The 21,305-nt window shown below is 38.2% G+C and overlaps 1 protein-coding gene across 3 annotated transcripts in view; it reads right to left on the reverse strand.

Annotated features, from left to right (window-relative positions):
* Positions 1-2,345: 2,345 nt before the first annotated feature.
* The window catches only part of LOC133423337 (rho guanine nucleotide exchange factor 4-like), a 42,406-nt gene continuing 23,446 nt past the window's right edge, over positions 2,346-21,305 (reverse strand). For 2 of the 3 annotated variants that reach the window (XM_061713523.1, XM_061713525.1), the window contains 10 exons: positions 20,755-20,934; positions 16,817-17,026; positions 14,613-14,792; positions 13,392-13,624; positions 7,415-7,544; positions 7,211-7,342; positions 4,985-5,203; positions 4,914-4,935; positions 2,703-2,780; positions 2,366-2,622 (listed from right to left, as the gene is read on the reverse strand). In XM_061713523.1, coding sequence (XP_061569507.1) covers positions 2,492-2,622; positions 2,703-2,780; positions 4,914-4,935; positions 4,985-5,203; positions 7,211-7,342; positions 7,415-7,544; positions 13,392-13,624; positions 14,613-14,792; positions 16,817-17,026; positions 20,755-20,934 — 1,515 coding nt within the window. In that variant the 3' untranslated portion in view covers positions 2,366-2,491. Of the gene's footprint in view, positions 2,623-2,702; positions 2,781-4,913; positions 4,936-4,984; positions 5,204-7,210; positions 7,343-7,414; positions 7,545-13,391; positions 13,625-14,612; positions 14,793-16,816; positions 17,027-20,754; positions 20,935-21,305 lie in introns of all 3 variants that reach the window. The other variant, XM_061713524.1, reaches the window with a different exon arrangement.

Below are 21,305 nucleotides of genomic sequence, written 5' to 3' on the forward strand. Positions count from 1 at the left end.
TTTTCTTTTTTTAAATTTATTTACTTTCTTTTTTATTAATTTTATTTTGTTTATTTTTATTTTATTTATTTATTTAAATTTTTTTGAATGAGTTTATACATGATCGCAGAATTATTCTATTTGAATTTAAAACGGGCATAAACCAGCCACTTACTTCAGAATTAAGTTTAATTCAGAATGACCATTTTCATTCAGGTGTTTACATGGTCATTTTTACTCATTTTAAATCGGATTTAATTTTAATTCTGAATTAAAGAGGAATTAAACTTCCCATGTATATCCCCTGTGATATAATGAGCGTAAACCACGGCCTGAACTGATATATTGCTTACATATTAATATTTAATTTATATTCTATATATTAAACTCTCCCACTCTGTTAAAACGTCCTGTTCATCTTCATATTTTCGTTTGGCCGTGCACTGCCATTTTGAGAGAGATGATTGACAGGTGGGCGTGGCCCAGCGGCCCGTTGGCTCCACCCACTTACCACCATGACGTCACAGGGGGCGTGGCCAGTTCTTCTGTCTCCTGGAACCTGGAAAACCTGGAAAACCTGGAAAAGACGTTTTTCTCGTCCCGAATAAAGGAGTCTGGAAACGTTGAGCTCAGGAATGTTTTAATATCGTTTAACATCCGAACGGAGAGTTGAAAAGAGCAACATTTTAATGCACTTACAGAGAAAAGAGTTAAGTTAGTGGAGCAGATCTGAGACGGAACAGACGGCAGGAACTTCCTGTAGCTCCTACACCGTAATAATTTACTGGAAATGGAATAAAAACTTCACCAATAATGTAATAAAATATCCTGACTGATAACATTTTTACAGATAATGTAATACCGTATGGAGGATTTTTTGTGCCAAAAGTGAAACAGATCAAATGCAGTTTTACATTTCATGATTCACACGCAACACGAAATCATTAATTAAATGTGTCATAATTAATTAAATGTTGAAATAATAAATATATATTTTTACTTAAAATGAATTGTATTTTAATTAATTAATGACATATTTCATTTTAATTTTAATTAATTAATGACACATTTAATTAATTAATGATATCTTTCATTCCCAATTTAATTAATTAATGATGTATTTATTTATTTATTTAATTTTGGCACAAAAAATCCTCCATAATATCGTACTACGTTATTGGGAATTTATTACATTTTTAGGTATTTTTCTTCTTCCAAAACTGATAATTTAATACTCTAAGAATTTTATATACGCTGGATTTGAAACACCAGAATGAATATTGGGTTAAATTACAGACTTTGAGTTCCATGTAATAAATTCCCAATAATGTAATAATTAATGTAATAATGAAATAATAATACATTATTGGGTTTTATTACATTTTCAGTAAATTATGACATTATAGGAGCTACATAGTAGCAGGTTAGCATTCATGCGTCAACGGGACTCAAATGGCACTTTATTAAATAAAAACTAGAGAAAGTTGGTTCCAGTTCCAGATCCAGATCCAGATCCAGGACCAGATCCAGGACCAGAACCAGATCCAGATCCAAGACCAGGACCAGATCCAGATCCAGGACCTGGACCAGATCCAGATCCAAGACCAGATCCAGGACCAGATCCAGGACCAGACCCAGGACCAGATCCAGATCCAAGACCAGATCCAGAACCAGGACCAGATCCAGGACCAGGACCAGATCCAGGACCAGATCCAGGACCAGGTCCAGATCCAGGACCAGGACCAGATCCAGATCCGGGACCAGATCCAAGACCAGATCCAGGACCAGGTCCAGATCCAGGACCAGGACCAGATCCGGGACCTGGGTTGGAAATGGATAATACTTTCTTAATGTTATTGTTTTATTCTCGTTAGGAAACTGAAACTAGACCACCGGTCCCCAAAGACCCCATCAGGATCAGGATCAGGATCTGGACCAGGATCTGGTTCCTTAGGAAGGCAAAGGTCCAACAAGGTCGGTTCCAAACCTGGTCCAGGATCAGAGGCCAGAACCAGAACCTCGGATCAGACTCCAGGGAGCCGGAGATCCAGGACCGGAACCAGGAACCATCAAAGGAGACCACCTATCTGGTTCAGAGGAACATCTGGTTCAGGAACATCTGGTTCAGGAACATCTGGTTTCAGGAACTTGCTCGTAGGAAAGATGAGAGGAATCGATAAAAAGGGAATATTCAGGCACGAGCAGAGAAGCCCCGCCCCCAGTCCTCCAGGCCACGCCCCCAGTCCTCCAAGCCCCGCCCCCAGCTTTCCAGTCCTCCAGGCCCCGCCCCCGGTCATCCAGGCCACGCCCCCAGGTTTCCAGTCCTCCAGGCCCCGCCCCAATCCCCCAGGCCCCGCCCCCAGGTTTCCAGTCCTCCAGGCCCCGCCCCCAGGCCCATCACTTCCTGAAGAGGTGTGACATCACTTCCTGAAGAGGTGTGTCATCACTTCCTGAAGAGGTGTGTCATCACTTCCTGAAGAGGTGTGACATCACTTCCTGAAGAGGTGTGACATCACTTCCTGAAGAGGTGTGTCCAGAAGGGCGTCTTCCTCTTGGGCTCGGCCAGCAGGAACAGCTGCTGCTGGTTCAGGGAGGGGTGGAGCTTCTGCCGCAGCAGGAAGTCGCAGTAGGGCCGGGTCACCGCTGGGTAGGAAATGACACGTTAGTGCCTGGCTCATGGGTCAGGGGTCATGACCCCTAACCCTAACCCTCCCCAGACTCACCTTTGGGTTTCCCGGCCGGGTGGCTCTTGCAGGCGTTCAGCAGGGCCTGCTGCTTCTGCAGCTCCGTCAGGGAGAAGCCTGGAACACAAAGCAACAACATCATCACAAGACTTGCATGTGGGGGTGTGGAGGTGGGGGGGGTTGGGGGATCCCGGCACATCTAAGTGATCGCCGCGGCTTTGTGGCGCTCGAAACCCGGAGACTGCATTGGGGGGGCTGATAAGAGGGGGGGCGGGAAGGCGTTTAGAATGAGGGAGGTGGTTATCAGTAAGTGTGTGTAGCGATGAGTCCGTGAACTTCACTCAGAGCTGCTCTCAGCCAATGTCCTTGATGTTATCAGACGGCTCGGTCAGTTCTGAAACAGGTCCACAGATGTTCCTGAGAGGGGAGGGTTAGTGGGGGCAGAGCCATCTTGTTTACATTCCACCAGGGAGATTGTGACTTTACATTCCACCAGGGAGATTGTGACTTTACATTCCACCAGGGAGATTGTGACTCTACATTCCACCAGAGAGATTGTGACTTTACATTCCACCAGAGAGATTGTGACTTTACATTCCACCAGAGAGATTGTGACTTTACATTCCACCAGAGAGATTGTGACTTTACATTCCACCAGGGAGATTGTGACTTTACATTCCACCAGAGAGATTGTGACTTTACATTCCACCAGGGAGATTGTGACTCTACATTCCACCAGCGAGATTGTGACTTTACATTCCACCAGGGAGATTGCGACTAGGGCTGGGCGGTATGGACTAAAAAATGTATCACGATAATTTCTGGCATTTATCCTGATAACGATAAAAATGACGATAAAAAAATACCAATTCAACTCCATCTTTTTAACTATAAATCTATCTCGCTGTCAGATCCGCCATGTTTGTTACACAAAAACCTCATCAACCGGAATTTATCTTTCTTTCTTTCTTTCTTTCTTTCTTTCTTTCTTTCTTTCTTTCTTTCTTTCTTTCTTTCTTTCTTTCTTTCTTTCTTTCTTTCTTTCTTTCTTTCTTTCTTTCTTTCTTTCTTTCTTTCTTTCTTTCTTTCTTCCTTCCTTCCTTCACGTACGTTGTGCGTGGATTTAACACAGAACCATAAATCAGTTTTAGACAAAAATGTCATCAACGGGAATTTATCGTTTTTACCGCGAGATACAAATTCTTACCGTGGGGAATTTTTTTTGACGGTTTATCGTGAACGGTAAAATATCAAACATTCCTAATTGTGACCAGAGTGATCAGCCAAACCGCCCTGTCAAGGTCAGATTATAGAATCAACAATTACATTGAAAACAGACAGACTCAGTAATTTTCCGTCTGCCTTCAGTCTCTGGTTCATCAATGGCGACTCCAATCAGACGAATTTCTGATCAATTCCCGCCAAGCCGAGCTTCCAACTTCTCCAAGGTCTTCTCCATCTTGCCAATGAGCTCAAAGACGCCGCCAGCCTGAGATTCTGTTCAAGAATCACATCCAGCTTACGGCTTTGCTCCCCCAGCGTTAAAGTCTGAGCGTTGATCACCTTGCTTGATCCTTCAGCCACGTCCGGCAGCTCTGAAAGAGCCAGAACAGCTGTCGACGACTTACGCGTTTGTCGGTAGACCAGGAATCCCCCTCCTCCGATCAGGAGAAATCCTGCTATCATAAATCCAATTATGAAGCATCTTCAACGTCCTCGACAGACAGAATCACCAAACACAACGGTTTCCAATGTTTCCAGGAATCCATTCAGGAGGGCTCCCTTACCCCCTGACTTCTGATTGTGCTGAGAGACCAGTTAATCAATTCCATGATTGTAGAGTTTGGGAGGAGTGAAAAGAAGAGACTCTGAATTACTCTGATTTTGGTTCTGACATCTGGCGCCTGAATTCGTTAGATTCCTTGGGTCCGTTCATTTTTCTTTGCAGAAATGGTAAAACCAAAACCTCCTTGGAACCAGGACCTCCAGGTGTCTCACAGGGCGGTTTGGCCGATCGCGCTGGTCACAATCTCTCTGGTGGAATGTAAACTAGGTGACTCTGCCCCCACTAGCCCTCCCCTCTCAGGAACACCTGTGGACCTGTTTCAGAACTGACCGAGCCGTCTGATAACATCAAGGACATTGGCTGAGAGCAGCTCTGAGCGAAGTTCATGGACTCATCGCTTCACAGACAGACACTTACTGATAAACAGACACACTTCCCTCAATTCAACGCCTTCCTCGTCTCACCTGTCTCCCGGTCCTGCCGGACCTTCTCACCTGTCTCCAGATATCTCACCTGTCTCCCGGTCCTGTCGGACCTGCCTCCGTTCATCGTTGAAGGCCCGGATCCAGCGCTGCTTCTGCTCCGGTTTCTTGGTGCAGAGCAGGAAGTCGTCGTTGTTGAGGGAGCGGAGCTTCAGGCCGTTCTTCACCGAGATGTTGAAGTCCTTCTCCCTGCCGTCCTCCAGGTCCAGAACCTCCACCTGGTCCATGTCCACCCGGCCCTTGTAGTACAGCATGTCCCTCCGCAGGAGGTCCTGGAAACGGAGAAATATTAATGACCTTTAATAGGGCTGGGTGATATGGACCAAAAGTCATATCTGGATATTTTCTAGCTGAATGTTGATACTCGATATCCATATTTATTCTGTGCCATAATTGGGGTTTCCCCCAAAGCATTATAGCATAGCATCTCTGTTAGCATCTCTATTAGCATCTCTGTTAGCATCTCTGTTAGCATCTCTGTTAGCTTCTCTGTTAGCTTCTCTGTTAGCATCTATGTTAGCATCTCTGTTAGCATCTCTGTTAGCATCTCTGTTAGCATCTCTGTTAGCTTCTCTGTTAGCATCTCCGTTAGCTTCTCTGTTAGCATCTCTGTTAGCATCACTGTTAGAATCTCTGTTAGCATATATGTTAGCTTCTCTGTTAGCATCTATGTTAGCGTCTCTTTTAGCTTCTCTGTTAGCATCTCTGTTAGCATCTCTGTTAGCATCTCTGTTAGCTTCATTTCTTAAAAAAAAAGTCAGTTTTAATACAAACCTCGTGCCAAATGTCACACAGGTTCCTCTATTAACAGAGGTCTGCACAATATCAAAATGTATAAAACACATGAAATAAAAATAAACTGCCTGCATATATAGAATAAAATGCTTCTTGAATAAAATAAAACAAATATCCCTTTCCTGCATAACAATTAAATTAAAATACACTGTAATTAATACAATGTAGACAGTAACAGGCAGACTTTTCCACTGAGGTTGACAGTTGTGCAAATAACAAAACATTTGTGACAATCTCAAATAAAACATTCAAGTCAATTTGTCACAAAATAAGCTATATCAAAATCATAAAAAAAAATCTATTTTTTTTTATGATTTTTTTTTTTGATCGATATAAACGATACTGTCTCGTAAACATGGACGACGGTTCTGGAGACCAGTGTTGTTTTCGTCAATTTTTTTCATGACGATAACGAGATAACGAGCTTAACGTGGCTCTTTGATGAATAAAACATGACGAGTTTTCGTGTTTGAGTTTTCGTTTGACGAGACAAAAATGTTAGTAGTTAATTTCAAGATAAAAGTCGAAATTTCGAGATTAATGTTGAAGCACAATTTCAAAAATAAAGTCGAAATTTAAACTTTTTTCTCGAAATTCGACTTTTTTCTCAACATTTTCGACCTTTTTCTTGAAATTGTAATTCAATAGTTATATGTGAAGCTTTATCATACTAGAGTCTGATATCTTTAGTCTAAAACAGAATAGACCTTTATTATTGTAAATATTGGTGAAAATACTTTCTTTTATATCTTTTCGCTTTTTAACTAAAACTGTCTAAAACCTTTTTGAGTTTTCATCGACTAAACTATCACATATAGAAATGACTAAATTGTGACTAAAACTAATAAGCATTTTCGTCTAAGACTAAATCTAAAATGGTTGCCAGATGCCAAAATATTGTATTCCGTTAGAAAGAAAACTAGAGACTTTGACCTTATTTGGGGACTTTTTAATGGACTAATGATCTAAATCTTCGACTATATTAATGAATGTGTTTACACAGGACTTGATTATTTAATGTATTATTCTTTTTTGTTCTAGTATTGATAGACATATGTTAAATGATTTTGAATGATGTAATCTATTGACCATATGAGGGAGGGAAGGGGAGACGGTGTGCTGTGGTTTTTTTATTTTTATTTACTTTTATTTTGTATTATTATTATTATTGTCATTATTATTATTATTTATTTTGGTTTAATTAATGTTATGAAAAGTTAAAAAAAGGGGGGAAAATATTGATAATTATATTGTTATTGTAAATCTTATTTCTTTTTTTTAATGCCCTCAAAAAAGACATCTATACAAAAAAAATAAAGTGTCTGCCAGAACCAACACTGCTGGGCAGGGACTGAGTTACTGACGCTGACATCACAGCAGGAAATGACATCACAGCAGGAAATGACATCACAGCAGGAAATGACATCCCAGCAGGAAATGACATCTGCCCAGACTCAGGTTTTAGCTACAGACTCTTCTCGTACCTTCTTGCAGTAAACCATCTGATGGTCGAACAGGAAGAACATCCTCTGCTGACTCTTGGACTGATGGAGGGACAACTTGGTCAACTCTCCTGAAAAGATGAGTTCAGAGCTTCTGCTGAGGACGTCTTCCCCCTGGAACCATAATTAAACCGGTCATTAGCAGCTCCTGGAACCTGAACCGCAGTGAGAGAAGAGTCGCCGAACCTCCCAGTCCTCGATGGAGCTCTGCCACTGGGCGATCTTATCGATGTTCTCCAGCCGTCTCTTCCTCTCGTTGATCAGCCGCGCTACGTTCTTCATGGCGTTTAAGGCCGCTTCCACGTCTTTATAATCCCTGAAGAAGAGAGGAAGAGACAACGCAGGAGAATATGATGAAGCAGAGAATATAATTTAATTATATACAATGTTACATTTCAGACCTCGGCACACCGACCCTCAACATGCAGGAGTGGACAGGTTCCTCTACCTGAGGAGGTTGGAATATTTGTCCATGAGGTTCGACCTGTGTCTAGGGTTGGTTGTTGGTCTAGGAGGAGGTCGTAATTTTGACTTTTTTCTCAAAATTTTGACTTTTTTCTAGAAATTTTGACTTTTTTCCTCGAAATTTTGAATTTTTTCCTCGAAATTTTGACTTTTTTCTCGACATTTTGACACTTTTCCTCGAAATTTTGACTTTTTTCTTGAAATTTTGACTTTTTTCGCGACATTTGGACTTTTTTCTCGAAATTTTGCCTTTTTTCTCGACATTTTGCATTTTTCCTCCAAATTTTGACTTTTTTCTCGACATTTCAACTTTTTTTCTCGAAATTTCGACTTTTTTCTCGAAATTTTGACTTTTTTCTTGAAATTTTGACTTTTTTCTTGAAATTTTGACTTTTTTCTCGACATTTCGACTTTTTTCTTCGAAATTTTGACTTTTTTTCTCGAAATTTTGACTTTTTTCTCGAAATTTTGACTTTTTTCTCGAAATTTTGACTTTTTTCTCGAAATTTTGACTTTTTTCTCGAAATTTCAACTTTTTTCTAGAAATTTCGCCTTTTTTCTCCAAATTTTGACTTTTTTCTCGACATTTCGCCTTTTTCCTCCAAATTTTGACTTTTTTCTCGACATTTCAACTTTTTTTCTCAAAATTTTGACTTTTTTCTCGAAATTTTGACTTTTTTCTTCGAAATTTTGACTTTTTTTCTCGAAATTTCGACTTTCCTTGAAATTTTGACTTTTTTCTCGACATTTCGCCTTTTTCCTCCAAATTTTGACTTTTTTCTCGACATTTCAACTTTTTTCATCAAATTTTGACTTTTTTCTCGACATTTCGACTTTTTTCTTCGAAATTTGGACTTTTTTTCTCGAAATTTCGACTTTCCTTGAAATTTTGACTTTTTTCTCGACATTTTGACTTTTTTCCTCTAAATTTCGACTTTTTTCTCAAAATTTTGACTTTTTTCTCGACATTTTGACTTTTTTCTCAACATTTCGCCTTTTTTCTCGAAATTTTGACTTTTTTCCTCGAAATTTTGACTTTTTTCCTCGAAATTTTGACTTTTTCCTCAAAATTTTGACTTTTTTCTCGAAATTTTGACTTTTTTCTCGAAATTTTGACTTTTTTCTCGAAATTTAGACTTTTTTTCTCGAAATTTAGACTTTTTTTCTCGAAATTTAGACTTTTTTCTCGAAATTTAGACTTTTTTCTCGACATCTCAACTCTTTTCTCGAAATTTTGACTTTTTTCTCTGAATTTTGACTTTTTTCCTCGGAATTTTGACTTTTTTCTCGGAATTTTGACTTTTTTCTCGAAATTTTGACTTTTTTCTCGAAATTTTGACTTTTTTTCCTCGAAATTTCGACTTTCCTTGAAATTTTGACTTTTTTCTCGACATTTTGACTTTTTTCCTCTAAATTTCGACTTTTTTCTCAAAATTTTGACTTTTTTCTCGACATTTTGACTTTTTTCTCAACATTTCGCCTTTTTTCTCGAAATTTTGACTTTTTTCCTCGAAATTTTGACTTTTTTCCTCGAAATTTTGACTTTTTCCTCAAAATTTTGACTTTTTTCTCGAAATTTTGACTTTTTTCTCGAAATTTTGACTTTTTTCTCGAAATTTAGACTTTTTTTCTCGAAATTTAGACTTTTTTTCTCGAAATTTAGACTTTTTTCTCGAAATTTAGACTTTTTTCTCGACATCTCAACTCTTTTCTCGAAATTTTGACTTTTTTCTCTGAATTTTGACTTTTTTCCTCGGAATTTTGACTTTTTTCTCGGAATTTTGACTTTTTTCTCGAAATTTTGACTTTTTTCTCGAAATTTTGACTTTTTTTCCTCGAAATTTTGACTTTTTTCCTCGAAATTTAGACTTTTTTCTCTACATCTCGACTTTTTTTCTCGAAATTTTGACTTTTTTTCTCGAAATTTTGACTTTTTTTCTCAAAATTTAGACTTTTTTCTCGAAATTTAGACTTTTTTCTCGACATCTCGACTTTTTTCTCGAAATTTTGACTTTTTCCTCAGAATTTTGACTTTTTTCCTCGGAATTTTGACTTTTTTTCTCGAAATTTTGACTTTTTCCTCAGAATTTTGACTTTTTTCCTCGGAATTTTGACTTTTTTTTTTCGAAATTTCGACTTTTTTTCTCGAAATTTTGACTTTTTTTTTTCGAAATTTCGACTTTTTTCCTCGAAATTTTGACTTTTTTCCTCTAAATTTTGACTTTTTTCCTCTAAATTTCGACTTTTTTCTCAAAATTTTGACTTTTTTCTCAAAATTTCGACTTTTTTCTCAAAATTTCGACTTTTTTCTCAAAGTTTTGACTTTTTTCCTTGAAATTTTGACTTTTTTCCTCGAAATTTTGACTTTTTTCCTCTAAATTTCGACTTTTTTCTCAAAATTTTGACTTTTTTCTCAAAATTTTGACTTTTTTCTCAACATTTCGACTTTTTTTCTCGAAATTTTGACTTTTTCCTCAAAATTTTGACTTTTTTCTCGAAATTTTGACTTTTTTCTCGAAATTTTGACTTTTTTTCTCGAAATTTAGACTTTTTTCTCGACATCTCGACTTTTTTCTCGAAATTTTGACTTTTTTCTCTGAATTTTGACTTTTTTCTCGAAATTTTGACTTTTTTTTTAGAAATTTCGACTTTTTTCTCAAAGTTTTGACTTTTTTCCTCGAAATTTTGACTTTTTTCCTCGAAATTTAGACTTTTTCTCGACATTTCGACTTTTTTCTCGAAATTTTGACTTTTTTCCTCGAAATTTTGACTTTTTTTCTCAAAATTTTGACTTTTCTCTCTGAATTTTGACTTTTTTCCTCGGAATTTTGACTTTCCTTGAAATTTTGACTTTTTTCTCGACATTTTGACTTTTTTCCTCGAAATTTTGACTTTTTTCTCGAAATTTTGACTTTTTTCTCAACATTTTGACTTTTTTCTCTTAAGTTTGACTTTTTTCTCGAAATTTTGACTTTTTCTCGAAATTTTGACTTTTTTCCTCGAAATTTTGACTTTTTTCCTCGAAATTTTGACTTTTTTCCTCGAAATTTTGACTTTTTTCTCGAAAGTTTGACTTTTTTCCTCGAAATTTGGACTTTTTTCCTCGAAATTGACTTTTTTCCTCGAAATCTTGACTTTTTCTCGACATTTCCACTTTTTTCTCGAAATTTTGACTTTTTTCCTCGAAATTTTGACTTTTTTCTCGAAATTTTGACTTTTTTCCGCAAAATTTTGACTTTTTTCCTCGAAATTTTGACTTTTTTCCTCGAAATTTTGACTTTTTTCTCGACATTTCGACTTTTTTTTCGACATTTCGACTTTTTTCTCGACATTTCGACTTTTTCCTCGAAATTTTGACTTTTTTCCTCGAAATTTTGACTTTTTTCTCGACATTTCGACTTTTTTCTCGACATTTGGACTTTTTTTCTCGAAATTTCGACTTTTTTCTCAAAATTTTGACTTTTTTCTCGACATTTCCACTTTTTTCTCGAAATTTTGACTTTTTTCCTCGAAATTTTGACTTTTTTCCTCAATTTTGACTTTTTTCTCAACATTTCGACTTTTTTTCTTTAAATTTCGACTTTTTTCTCAAAATTTTGACTTTTTTCTCGACATTTCGACTTTTTTTCTCGAAATTTTGACTTTTTTCTCGAAATTTTGACTTTTTTCCTCGAAATTTTGACTTTTTTCTCGAAAGTTTGACTTTTTTCCTCGAAATTTGGACTTTTTTCCTCGAAATCTTGACTTTTTCTCCACATTTCGACTTTTTTCTCGACATTTCCACTTTTTTCTCGAAATTTTGACTTTTTTCCTCGAAATTTTGACTTTTTTCCTCGAAATTTTGACTTTTTTCTCGACATTTCGACTTTTTTTTCGACATTTCGACTTTTTTCTCGACATTTCGACTTTTTCCTCGAAATTTTGACTTTTTTCCTCGAAATTTTGACTTTTTTCTCGACATTTCGACTTTTTTCTCGACATTTGGACTTTTTTTCTCGAAATTTCGACTTTTTTCTCAAAATTTTGACTTTTTTCTCGACATTTGGACTTTTTTCTCGACATTTCCACTTTTTTCTCGAAATTTTGACTTTTTTCCTCGAAATTTTGACTTTTTTCCTCAAAATTTTGACTTTTTTCTCGACATTTTGACTTTTTCCTCGAAATTTTGACTTTTTTCCGCAACATTTTGACTTTTTTCCTCGAAATTTTGACTTTTTTCCTCGAAATTTTGACTTTTTTCCTCGAAATTTTGACTTTTTTCTCGACATTTCGACTTTTTTCTCGACATTTGGACTTTTTTTCTCGAAATTTCGACTTTTTTCTCAAAATTTTGACTTTTTTCTCGACATTTCCACTTTTTTCTAGAAATTTTGACTTTTTTCCTCGAAATTTTGACTTTTTTCCTCAATTTTGACTTTTTTCTCAACATTTCGACTTTTTTCTCGAAATTTTGACTTTTTTCCTCGAAATTTCGACTTTTTTCTCGACATTTCGACTTTTTTTCTTTAAATTTCGACTTTTTTCTCAAAATTTTGACTTTTTTCTCGACATTTCGACTTTTTTTCTCGAAATTTTGACTTTTTTCTCGAAATTTTGACTTTTTTCTCGAAATTTTGACTTTTTTCCTCGAAATTTTGACTTTTTTCTCGAAAGTTTGACTTTTTTCCTCGAAATTTGGACTTTTTTCCTCGAAATTGACTTTTTTCCTCGAAATTTTGACTTTTTTCCTCGAAATTTTGACTTTTTTCTCGACATTTCGACTTTTTTCTCGACATTTGGACTTTTTTTCTCGAAATTTCGACTTTTTTCTCAAAATTTTGACTTTTTTCTCGACATTTGGACTTTTTTCTCGACATTTCCACTTTTTTCTCGAAATTTTGACTTTTTTCCTCGAAATTTTGACTTTTTTCCTCAAAATTTTGACTTTTTTCTCGACATTTTGACTTTTTTCCTCGAAATTTTGACTTTTTTCTCGAAATTTTGACTTTTTTCTCGAAATTTTGACTTTTTTCTCGACATTTTGACTTTTTTTTCGACATTTTGACTTTTTTCCTCGAAATTTTGACTTTTTTCCTCAAAATTTTGACTTTTTCCTCGAAATTTTGACTTTTTTCTCGACATTTTGACTTTTTTCTCGACATTTTGACTTTTTTCTCGACATTTTGACTTTTTTGGAGGAGGTACCTGTGTATAGGTTAGGGTTAGGGTGTCGGTACTTGGTCTCACCTGTGTTGGGGGTTGGTGTACTTCTCTACGAGGTCGTACCTGTGTCTAGGTTAGGGTTAGGGTGTCGGTTGTCGGTCGTACCTGTGTTGGGGGTTGGTGTATTTGTCTAGGACTGGGTTGTACCTGTACCTGGTTGGTTTTTGGTCGTACCCACCTGTGTTGGGGGTTGGTGTATTTGTCTAGGACTGGGTTGTACCTGTACCTGGTTGGTTTTTGGTCGTACCCACCTGTGTTGGGGGTTGGTGTATTTGTCTAGGACTGGGTTGTACCTGTGTCTAGGTTAGGGTTAGGGTTAGGGTGTCGGTTCTCGGTCGTACCTGTGTTGGGGGTTGGTGTACTTGTCTATGGGGTTGTACCTGTACCTGGTTGGTTCTTGGTGGTTCCTACCTGTGTTGGGGCTTGGTGTATTTCTCTACGAGGTCGTACCTGTGTCTAGGTTAGGGTTAGGGTGTCGGTTGTCGGCCATACCTACCTATGTTGGGGGTTGGTGTACTTGAGCAGCTCGGCCAGCTGCAGCGGATACTTGCAGATCTTCTGGACGGGGGTGAGCAGGAATCCGTCCAGAGAGATGTCGATCATCCTCTGCAGCAGCCGGCACGCCTCGAAGAAGAACACGTACTTGTTGACCTTCATGAGCTTGGAGAGCTGCACGCAGGCGTTGGGGTGGTTGTTGCAGTACTCCGAGTAGATCTGGAAGTCCGTTTGCTGCACACCAACCACAGAAGAAGAGATTATACACCAGGGGCCTGATTTACTAAAGGTTTGCGTGTGTAAAAACGTGTGCAAACTTGACATCACCCACAAACCAAAGTTCCAGCTGATCTACTAACAGCTGATCTACTAACAGCTGATCTACTAACAGCGTGCAAAGAGGACTGCGTCTCTCAAATGAGCAAAATAGCACACGCTGTTCATTTAGTACTTTTGCCCTGATGAATAATCAATATGGGGCGTACCCGGCAGAAATCGCTAAATACTGGGAGGGGAAGATGCAAATTGCTCCATTTACCACGCGCAATGAGATTTACCAAGCCTGAAAGTAATTGCGCGTATTGTGATTGCGTCTGTATTTAATACGTTTGAAAGGAACGTGCTAATCTGCTGCTGCTGTTATTGTGGCAAGGAGGCGACATCCAAAATCAAAGAATACGCAGAGAGAGAGTCTTTATTCTGCTGCATGCTATTTTAAAATGGTTGCACAAGTTTTATTAAAGGCCACTTTTTCTTTAGTTCTTCGCCTTATATCTTGCCACCTTCTTTTAACCTCATCTGCCGTTCTTTGTGTCTTACCAACTGCATTTATTCTATCGCAGATTTTCTCCCATATTGCGTTTCTTTTGGTAATGTTTAAATTTCTTTGCTGTAGTTCATGAATGTGTTTATTTGCCTCTTCCACTAATATCTCTAACTCCAACTCGTCAAATTTCATTTTGAGCTTGCAACTATCCTGCTTTCCATCCAGACTCTCCATGGTGCAAACCGTAAGACGCAACTCCTCATTTAAATACTGCGGTTTGCACCTGTTATCAATTGCGCAAGCATTCTTAGTTGATCACCCGCAAAACACACAACAACAGCACGCGCAAACTTTTTCAGTGCACACGCAATTTAGTACTCTTTATTTAGGATCTTAGTAAATCGGGCCCCAGGAGTAAACGGTCGTGACCAGGTTGGTTGAGGTTTCTGGTCTTACGTGCTCCAGGAAACAGCAGCCGATCTCACTCCGGTGCGGCTCCTCCTTGCTGAACTTCTTCTCCAGAACTTTCAGGAACTTCCTCTGGAAGCGGTAAATGTCCTCGATGTTCCCGAAGATGGTTCTGAGCTGCTCCTCCGTGAACATGTCCGTCCTCTTCCGGCACTGCTTGATGTAGCCCTGAAACGCAGCCGGATCAGAACACGCTGCTAACAACATGCTGCTAACAACATGCTGCTAACAACATGCTGCTAACAACATGCTGCTAACAACATGCTGCTAACAACATGCTGCTAACAACAGTCAAATAAACCCGCACTGCTTGATGTAGCCCTGAAACGCAGTCGGGTCAGAACCTGCTGCTAACAACATGCTGCTAACAACACGCTGCTAACAACACGCTGCTAACAACATGCTGCTAACAACATGCTGCTAACAACACGCTGCTAACAACATGCTGCTAACAACATGCTGCTAACAACATGCTGCTAACAACACGCTGCTAACAACCGTCAATCAGATCAGAACACGCTGCTAACAACAGTCAAATAAACCGGCACTGCTTGATGTAGCCCTGAAACGCAGCCGGATCAGAACGAGCTGCTAACAACATGCTGCTAACAACACGCTGCTAACAACAGTCAAATAAACCGGCACTGCTTGATGTAGCCCTGAAACGCAGCCGGATCAGAACACGCTGCTAACAACATGCTGCTAACAACATGCTGCTAACAACATGCTGCTAACAACATGCTGCTAACAACATGCTGCTAACAACATGCTGCTAACAACATGCTGCTAACAACACGCTGCTAACAACAGTCAAATAAACTGGCACTGCTTGATGTATCCCTGAAACCGCAGTCGGGTCAGAGTTAACGCAAGTTAACCCACGGTTAACTTTCATCTACTTGCTTTTAACTCCCGTTTACTCACGTTTAACTTGTGTTTAGTTGTGTTTAACTCACATTTATCCCGCATTTAACTTACGTCTACTTGCTTTTAACTCATGTTTACTCTGCATTTACCTCACAGATATCTTTCAGGTGTTTGATGTTTAACTCATGTTTAACTCATGTTTAACTCGTTTAACTCATGTTTAACTCATGTTTAACTCGTGTTTAACTCGTGTTTAACTCATTTACCTCATGTTTAACTCATGTTTAACTCATGTTAACTCATTTTAACTCATGTTAACTCACGTTTAACTCATTTTAACTCATGTTAACTCACGTTTAACTCACGTTTAACTCATGTTAACTCATGTTAACTCATGTTTAACTCGTTTAACTCACGTTTAACTCGTGTTAACTCACATTTACTCACATTTAACTCACGTTTAACTTGCGTCTACTTGCGTTTAACTCACGTTAACTCACATTTAACTCCCGTTTACTCAAGTTTAACTTGCATTAACTCATGTTTAACTTGCATTAACTCACGTTTAACTTACATTAACTCACGTTTAACTTGCGTTTAACTCACATTAACTCACATTTAACTCCCGTTTACTCAAGTTTAACTTGCATTAATTCACGTTTAACTTGCATTAACTCACGTTTAACTTGCATTAACTCACGTTTAACTTGCATTAACCCACGTTTAACTTGAATTAACTCACATTTAACTTGCGTTAACTCACGTTTAACTTGCGTTAACTCACGTTTAACTTGCATTAACTCACGTTTAACTTGCATTAACCCACGTTTAACTTGCATTAACTCACGTTTAACTTGCATTAACTCACGTTTAACTCGCGTTAACTCACATTTAGTCACATTTAACTCACGTTTAACTTGCATTAACTTGCATTAACTCACGTTTAACTCGCGTTAACTCACATTTAGTCACATTTAACTCACGTTTAACTTGCGTCTACTTGCGTTTAACTCACATTAACACACATTTAACTCCCGTTTACTCAAGTTTAACTTGCATTAACTCACGTTTAACTTGCATTAACTCACGTTTAACTTGCATTAACCCCCGTTTAACTTGCATTAACTCACGTTTAACTTGCATTAACCCCCGTTTAACTTGCATTAACTCACGTTTAACTTGCATTAACCCACGTTTAACTTGCATTAACCCCCGTTTAACTTGCATTAACCCACGTTTAACTTGCATTAACTCATGTTTAACTTGCATTAACTCACGTTTAACTTGCATTAACTTGTATTAACTCACGTTTAATTTGCATTTACCTCACAGATGTCCTTCAGGTGTTTGATGTAATCCCGCTCGGTGCTCATGATCTCGTTCAGGACGTTCGCTCTCATCTGCTCCTTGCAGGGTAACCCGGGTCCCAGCCGGCCCAGACGGGCCTGGTCCCGGTTCTGGTCCTGGTTCTGGTCCTGGTCCTGGTCCAGCTGGGCCAGGTACTCGTCCATGGGCTCGTCCTGGTTCACGCGCAGCTGAGGAGGAAAAACAGAAAATATGGATCCGGTCGTCAGTAAAAAGTTCATTTAATTGTTTTCAGGAGAATTTCCTAAATCTGTGTTGCCAGGTTGGGCTGCTTTTCCTGGTTTTTACTAAATATCTAGGAGAAATTATCAACAAATAACTTAATAATTTACGGATTTAGCATAGAGAATGTCTGATTTGGGCTTTTTCTTTAGTAATTTCGGTGGGTTTTATGTCTTGTTTGGGCTGGAACTTGTCAGATCTGGCAACCTGGACCTGAAGTTGTGAGCCATTCAGATTGTTGTTTTTTTTTTCTTTTTTCTTCTTTTTCTTCATTTATGACAGATTTTTATTCTTTTTATGGACTAAACTACAATCTTTTTTTCTCTTTTTTGGAAACAACTGTTCAATGCTGGGGAATTCTGAATTCTGCAAAAATCTAAACTTTTCTAAATCAGAAATGATTAAGGGGGTGCCGTGGTGCGTTCAAAGGCACTTGTAAAAATCGGTAATTACAATTATATAACAAATACTGGATTTAAACGAACTTGTATTAACTTGCGTTAACTCACGTTTAATTTGCGTTAACTCACGTTTAACTTGCGTTAACTCACGTTTAACTCACGTTTAACTTGCGTTAACTCACGTTTAACTCACGTTTAACTTGCGTTAACTCATGTTTAACTTGCGTTAACTCACGTTTAACTCACGTTTAACTTGCATTAACTCACGTTTAACTTGCGTTTACTCACGTTTAACTTGCATTAACTCACGTTTAACTTGCGTTAACTCACGTTTAACTCACGTTTAACTCACGTTTAACTTGCGTTAACTCACGTTTAACTCACGTTTAACTTGCATTAACTCACGTTTAACTTGCGTTAACTCACGTTTAACTCACGTTTAACTCACGTTTAACTTGCGTTAACTCACGTTTAACTCACGTTTAACTTGCGTTAACTCATGTTTAACTTGCGTTAACTCACGTTAACTCACGTTTAACTTGCGTTAACTCACGTTTAACTTGCGTTAACTCACGTTTAACTCACGTTTAACTCACGTTTAACTTGCGTTAACTCACGTTTAACTCATGTTTAACTTGCGTTAACTCACGTTTAACTTGCATTAACTCACGCTTAACTCACGTTTAACTCACGTTTAACTTGCATTAACTCACGTTTAACTTGCGTTAACTCACGTTTAACTCACGTTTAACTTGCATTAACTCACGTTTAACTTGCATTAACTCATGTTTACTCAGGTTTAACTTGCGTTAACTCACGTTTAACTTGCGTTAACTCACGTTTAACTCACGTTTAACTTGCGTTTAACTTGCGTTAACTCACGTTTAACTCACGTTTAACTTGCGTTAACTCACGTTTAACTCACGTTTAACTCACGTTTAACTTGCGTTAACTCACGTTTAACTCACGTTTAACTTGCGTTAACTCATGTTTAACTTGCGTTAACTCACGTTTAACTCACGTTTAACTTGCGTTAACTCACGTTTAACTCACGTTTAACTTGCGTTAACTCACGTTAACTCACGTTTAACTTGCGTTAACTCACGTTTAACTCACGTTTAACTTGCGTTAACTCATGTTTAACTTGCGTTAACTCACGTTTAACTTGCATTAACTCACGCTTAACTCACGTTTAACTCACGTTTAACTTGCATTAACTCACGTTTAACTTGCGTTAACTCACGTTTAACTCACGTTTAACTTGCATTAACTCACGTTTAACTTGCATTAACTCATGTTTACTCAGGTTTAACTTGCGTTAACTCACGTTTAACTTGCGTTAACTCACGTTTAACTCACGTTTAACTTGCGTTAACTCACGTTTAACTCACGTTTAACTCACGTTTAACTCACGTTTAACTTGCGTTAACTCACGTTTAACTCACGTTTAACTTGCGTTAACTCACGTTTAACTCACGTTTAACTCACGTTTAACTCACGTTTACTCACGTTTAACTCACGTTTAACTTGCGTTAACTCATGTTTAACTTGCGTTAACTCACGTTTAACTTGCATTAACTCACGTTTAACTTGCGTTAACTCACGTTTAACTCACGTTTAACTTGCGTTAACTCACGTTTAACTCACGTTTAACTCACGTTTAACTCACGTTTAACTCACGTTTAACTTGCGTTAACTCATGTTTAACTTGCGTTAACTCACGTTTAACTTGCATTAACTCACGTTTAACTCACGTTTAACTCACGTTTAACTTGCGTTAACTCACGTTTAACTCACGTTTAACTTGCATTAACTCACGTTTAACTCACGTTTAACTTGCATTAACTCACGTTTAACTCACGTTTAACTTGCATTAACTCACGTTTAACTCACGTTTAACTCGCGTTAACTCACGTTTAACTTGCATTAACTCACGTTTAACTTGCGTTAACTCACGTTTAACTCACGTTTAACTCACGTTTAACTTGCGTTAACTCACGTTTAACTCACGTTTAACTTGCGTTAACTCATGTTTAACTTGCGTTAACTCACGTTTAACTCACGTTTAACTTGCATTAACTCACGCTTAACTCACGTTTAACTCACGTTTAACTTGCATTAACTCACGTTTAACTTGCGTTAACTCACGTTTAACTCACGTTTAACTTGCATTAACTCACGTTTAACTTGCGTTAACTCACGTTTAACTCACGTTTAACTTGCGTTAACTCACGTTTAACTTGCATTAACTCATGTTTACTCAGGTTTAACTTGCGTTAACTCACGTTTAACTTGCGTTAACTCACGTTTAACTCACGTTTAACTTGCATTAACTCATGTTTAACTCACGTTTAACTTGCGTTAACTCACGTTTAACTCACGTTTAACTTGCGTTAACTCACGTTTAACTCACGTTTAACTCACGTTTAACTCACGTTTAACTTGCGTTAACTCACGTTTAACTCACGTTTAACTTGCGTTAACTCACGTTTAACTCACGTTTAACTTGCGTTAACTCATGTTTAACTTGCGTTAACTCACGTTTAACTTGCATTAACTCACGTTTAACTTGCGTTAACTCACGTTTAACTCACGTTTAACTTGCGTTAACTCACGTTTAACTCACGTTTAACTCACGTTTAACTCACGTTTAACTCACGTTTAACTTGCGTTAACTCATGTTTAACTTGCGTTAACTCACGTTTAACTTGCATTAACTCACGTTTAACTTGCGTTAACTCACGCTTAACTCACGTTTAACTCACGTTTAACTTGCATTAACTCACGTTTAACTTGCATTAACTCACGCTTAACTCACGTTTAACTCACGTTTAACTTGCATTAACTCACGTTTAACTTGCGTTAACTCACGTTTAACTCACGTTTAACTTGCATTAACTCACGTTTAACTTGCATTAACTCATGTTTACTCAGGTTTAACTTGCGTTAACTCACGTTTAACTTGCGTTAACTCACGTTTAACTCACGTTTAACGTGCGTTAACTCACGTTTAACTCACGTTTAACTTGCGTTAACTCACGTTTAACTTGCGTTAACTCACGTTTAACTCACGTTTAACTCACGTTTAACTCACGTTTAACTCACGTTTAACTTGCGTTAACTCACGTTTAACTCACGTTTAACTCACGTTTAACTTGCGTTAACTCCCGTTTAACTTGCGTTAACTCACGTTTAACTCACGTTAACTCACGTTTAACTCACGTTTAACTCACGTTAACTCACGTTAACTAACGTTTATCTTGAATAAAACCCACCCGGACGAAGCAGGCGGGGAACCAGCCCTCTCCCTCCAGGATCCGGCCCCACCACCACTCCTTGTTCGTAGCGTCCACCACCTCCACCACGGCCCCGGCCTTGAATCCCAACTCCTGCACGTCCATGGTGACGTGGTCCCACAGGGCCTCGGCGAAGACCACGCCGCCATCGCTGATCAGCTGATCAGGAGAGAGACAAACATGATCAATACCAAACAGAGGCCTCGGCAAAGACCACGCCGCCGTCGCTGATGAGCTGGAGAAAAACCAATAAAACACGATATTAAACCAATGAAACATGATATAAAACCAATAAAACACGATATAAAACCAATAAAACACGATCAAACGGCGTCGCGGCAACGGCGTCGCGGCAACGGCGTCGCGTGTGAGGTTAATCAACCTTTAAACTTGTTTTGTCCTTATGAAACTGTCACATGCTTGGCTAACAGAAGTCACGGCAGCCACTTCCTGATCTACTCAGGGTTTTGGACTGTTCTGGTGACATCTGTCTACTGTAGTGTCAGTAATCAATCACACGTTATACCTTC

This window comes from Cololabis saira, chromosome 22 (assembly GCF_033807715.1).
Source record: "Cololabis saira isolate AMF1-May2022 chromosome 22, fColSai1.1, whole genome shotgun sequence".
Classification (NCBI taxonomy): Eukaryota; Metazoa; Chordata; class Actinopteri; order Beloniformes; family Belonidae; genus Cololabis; species Cololabis saira.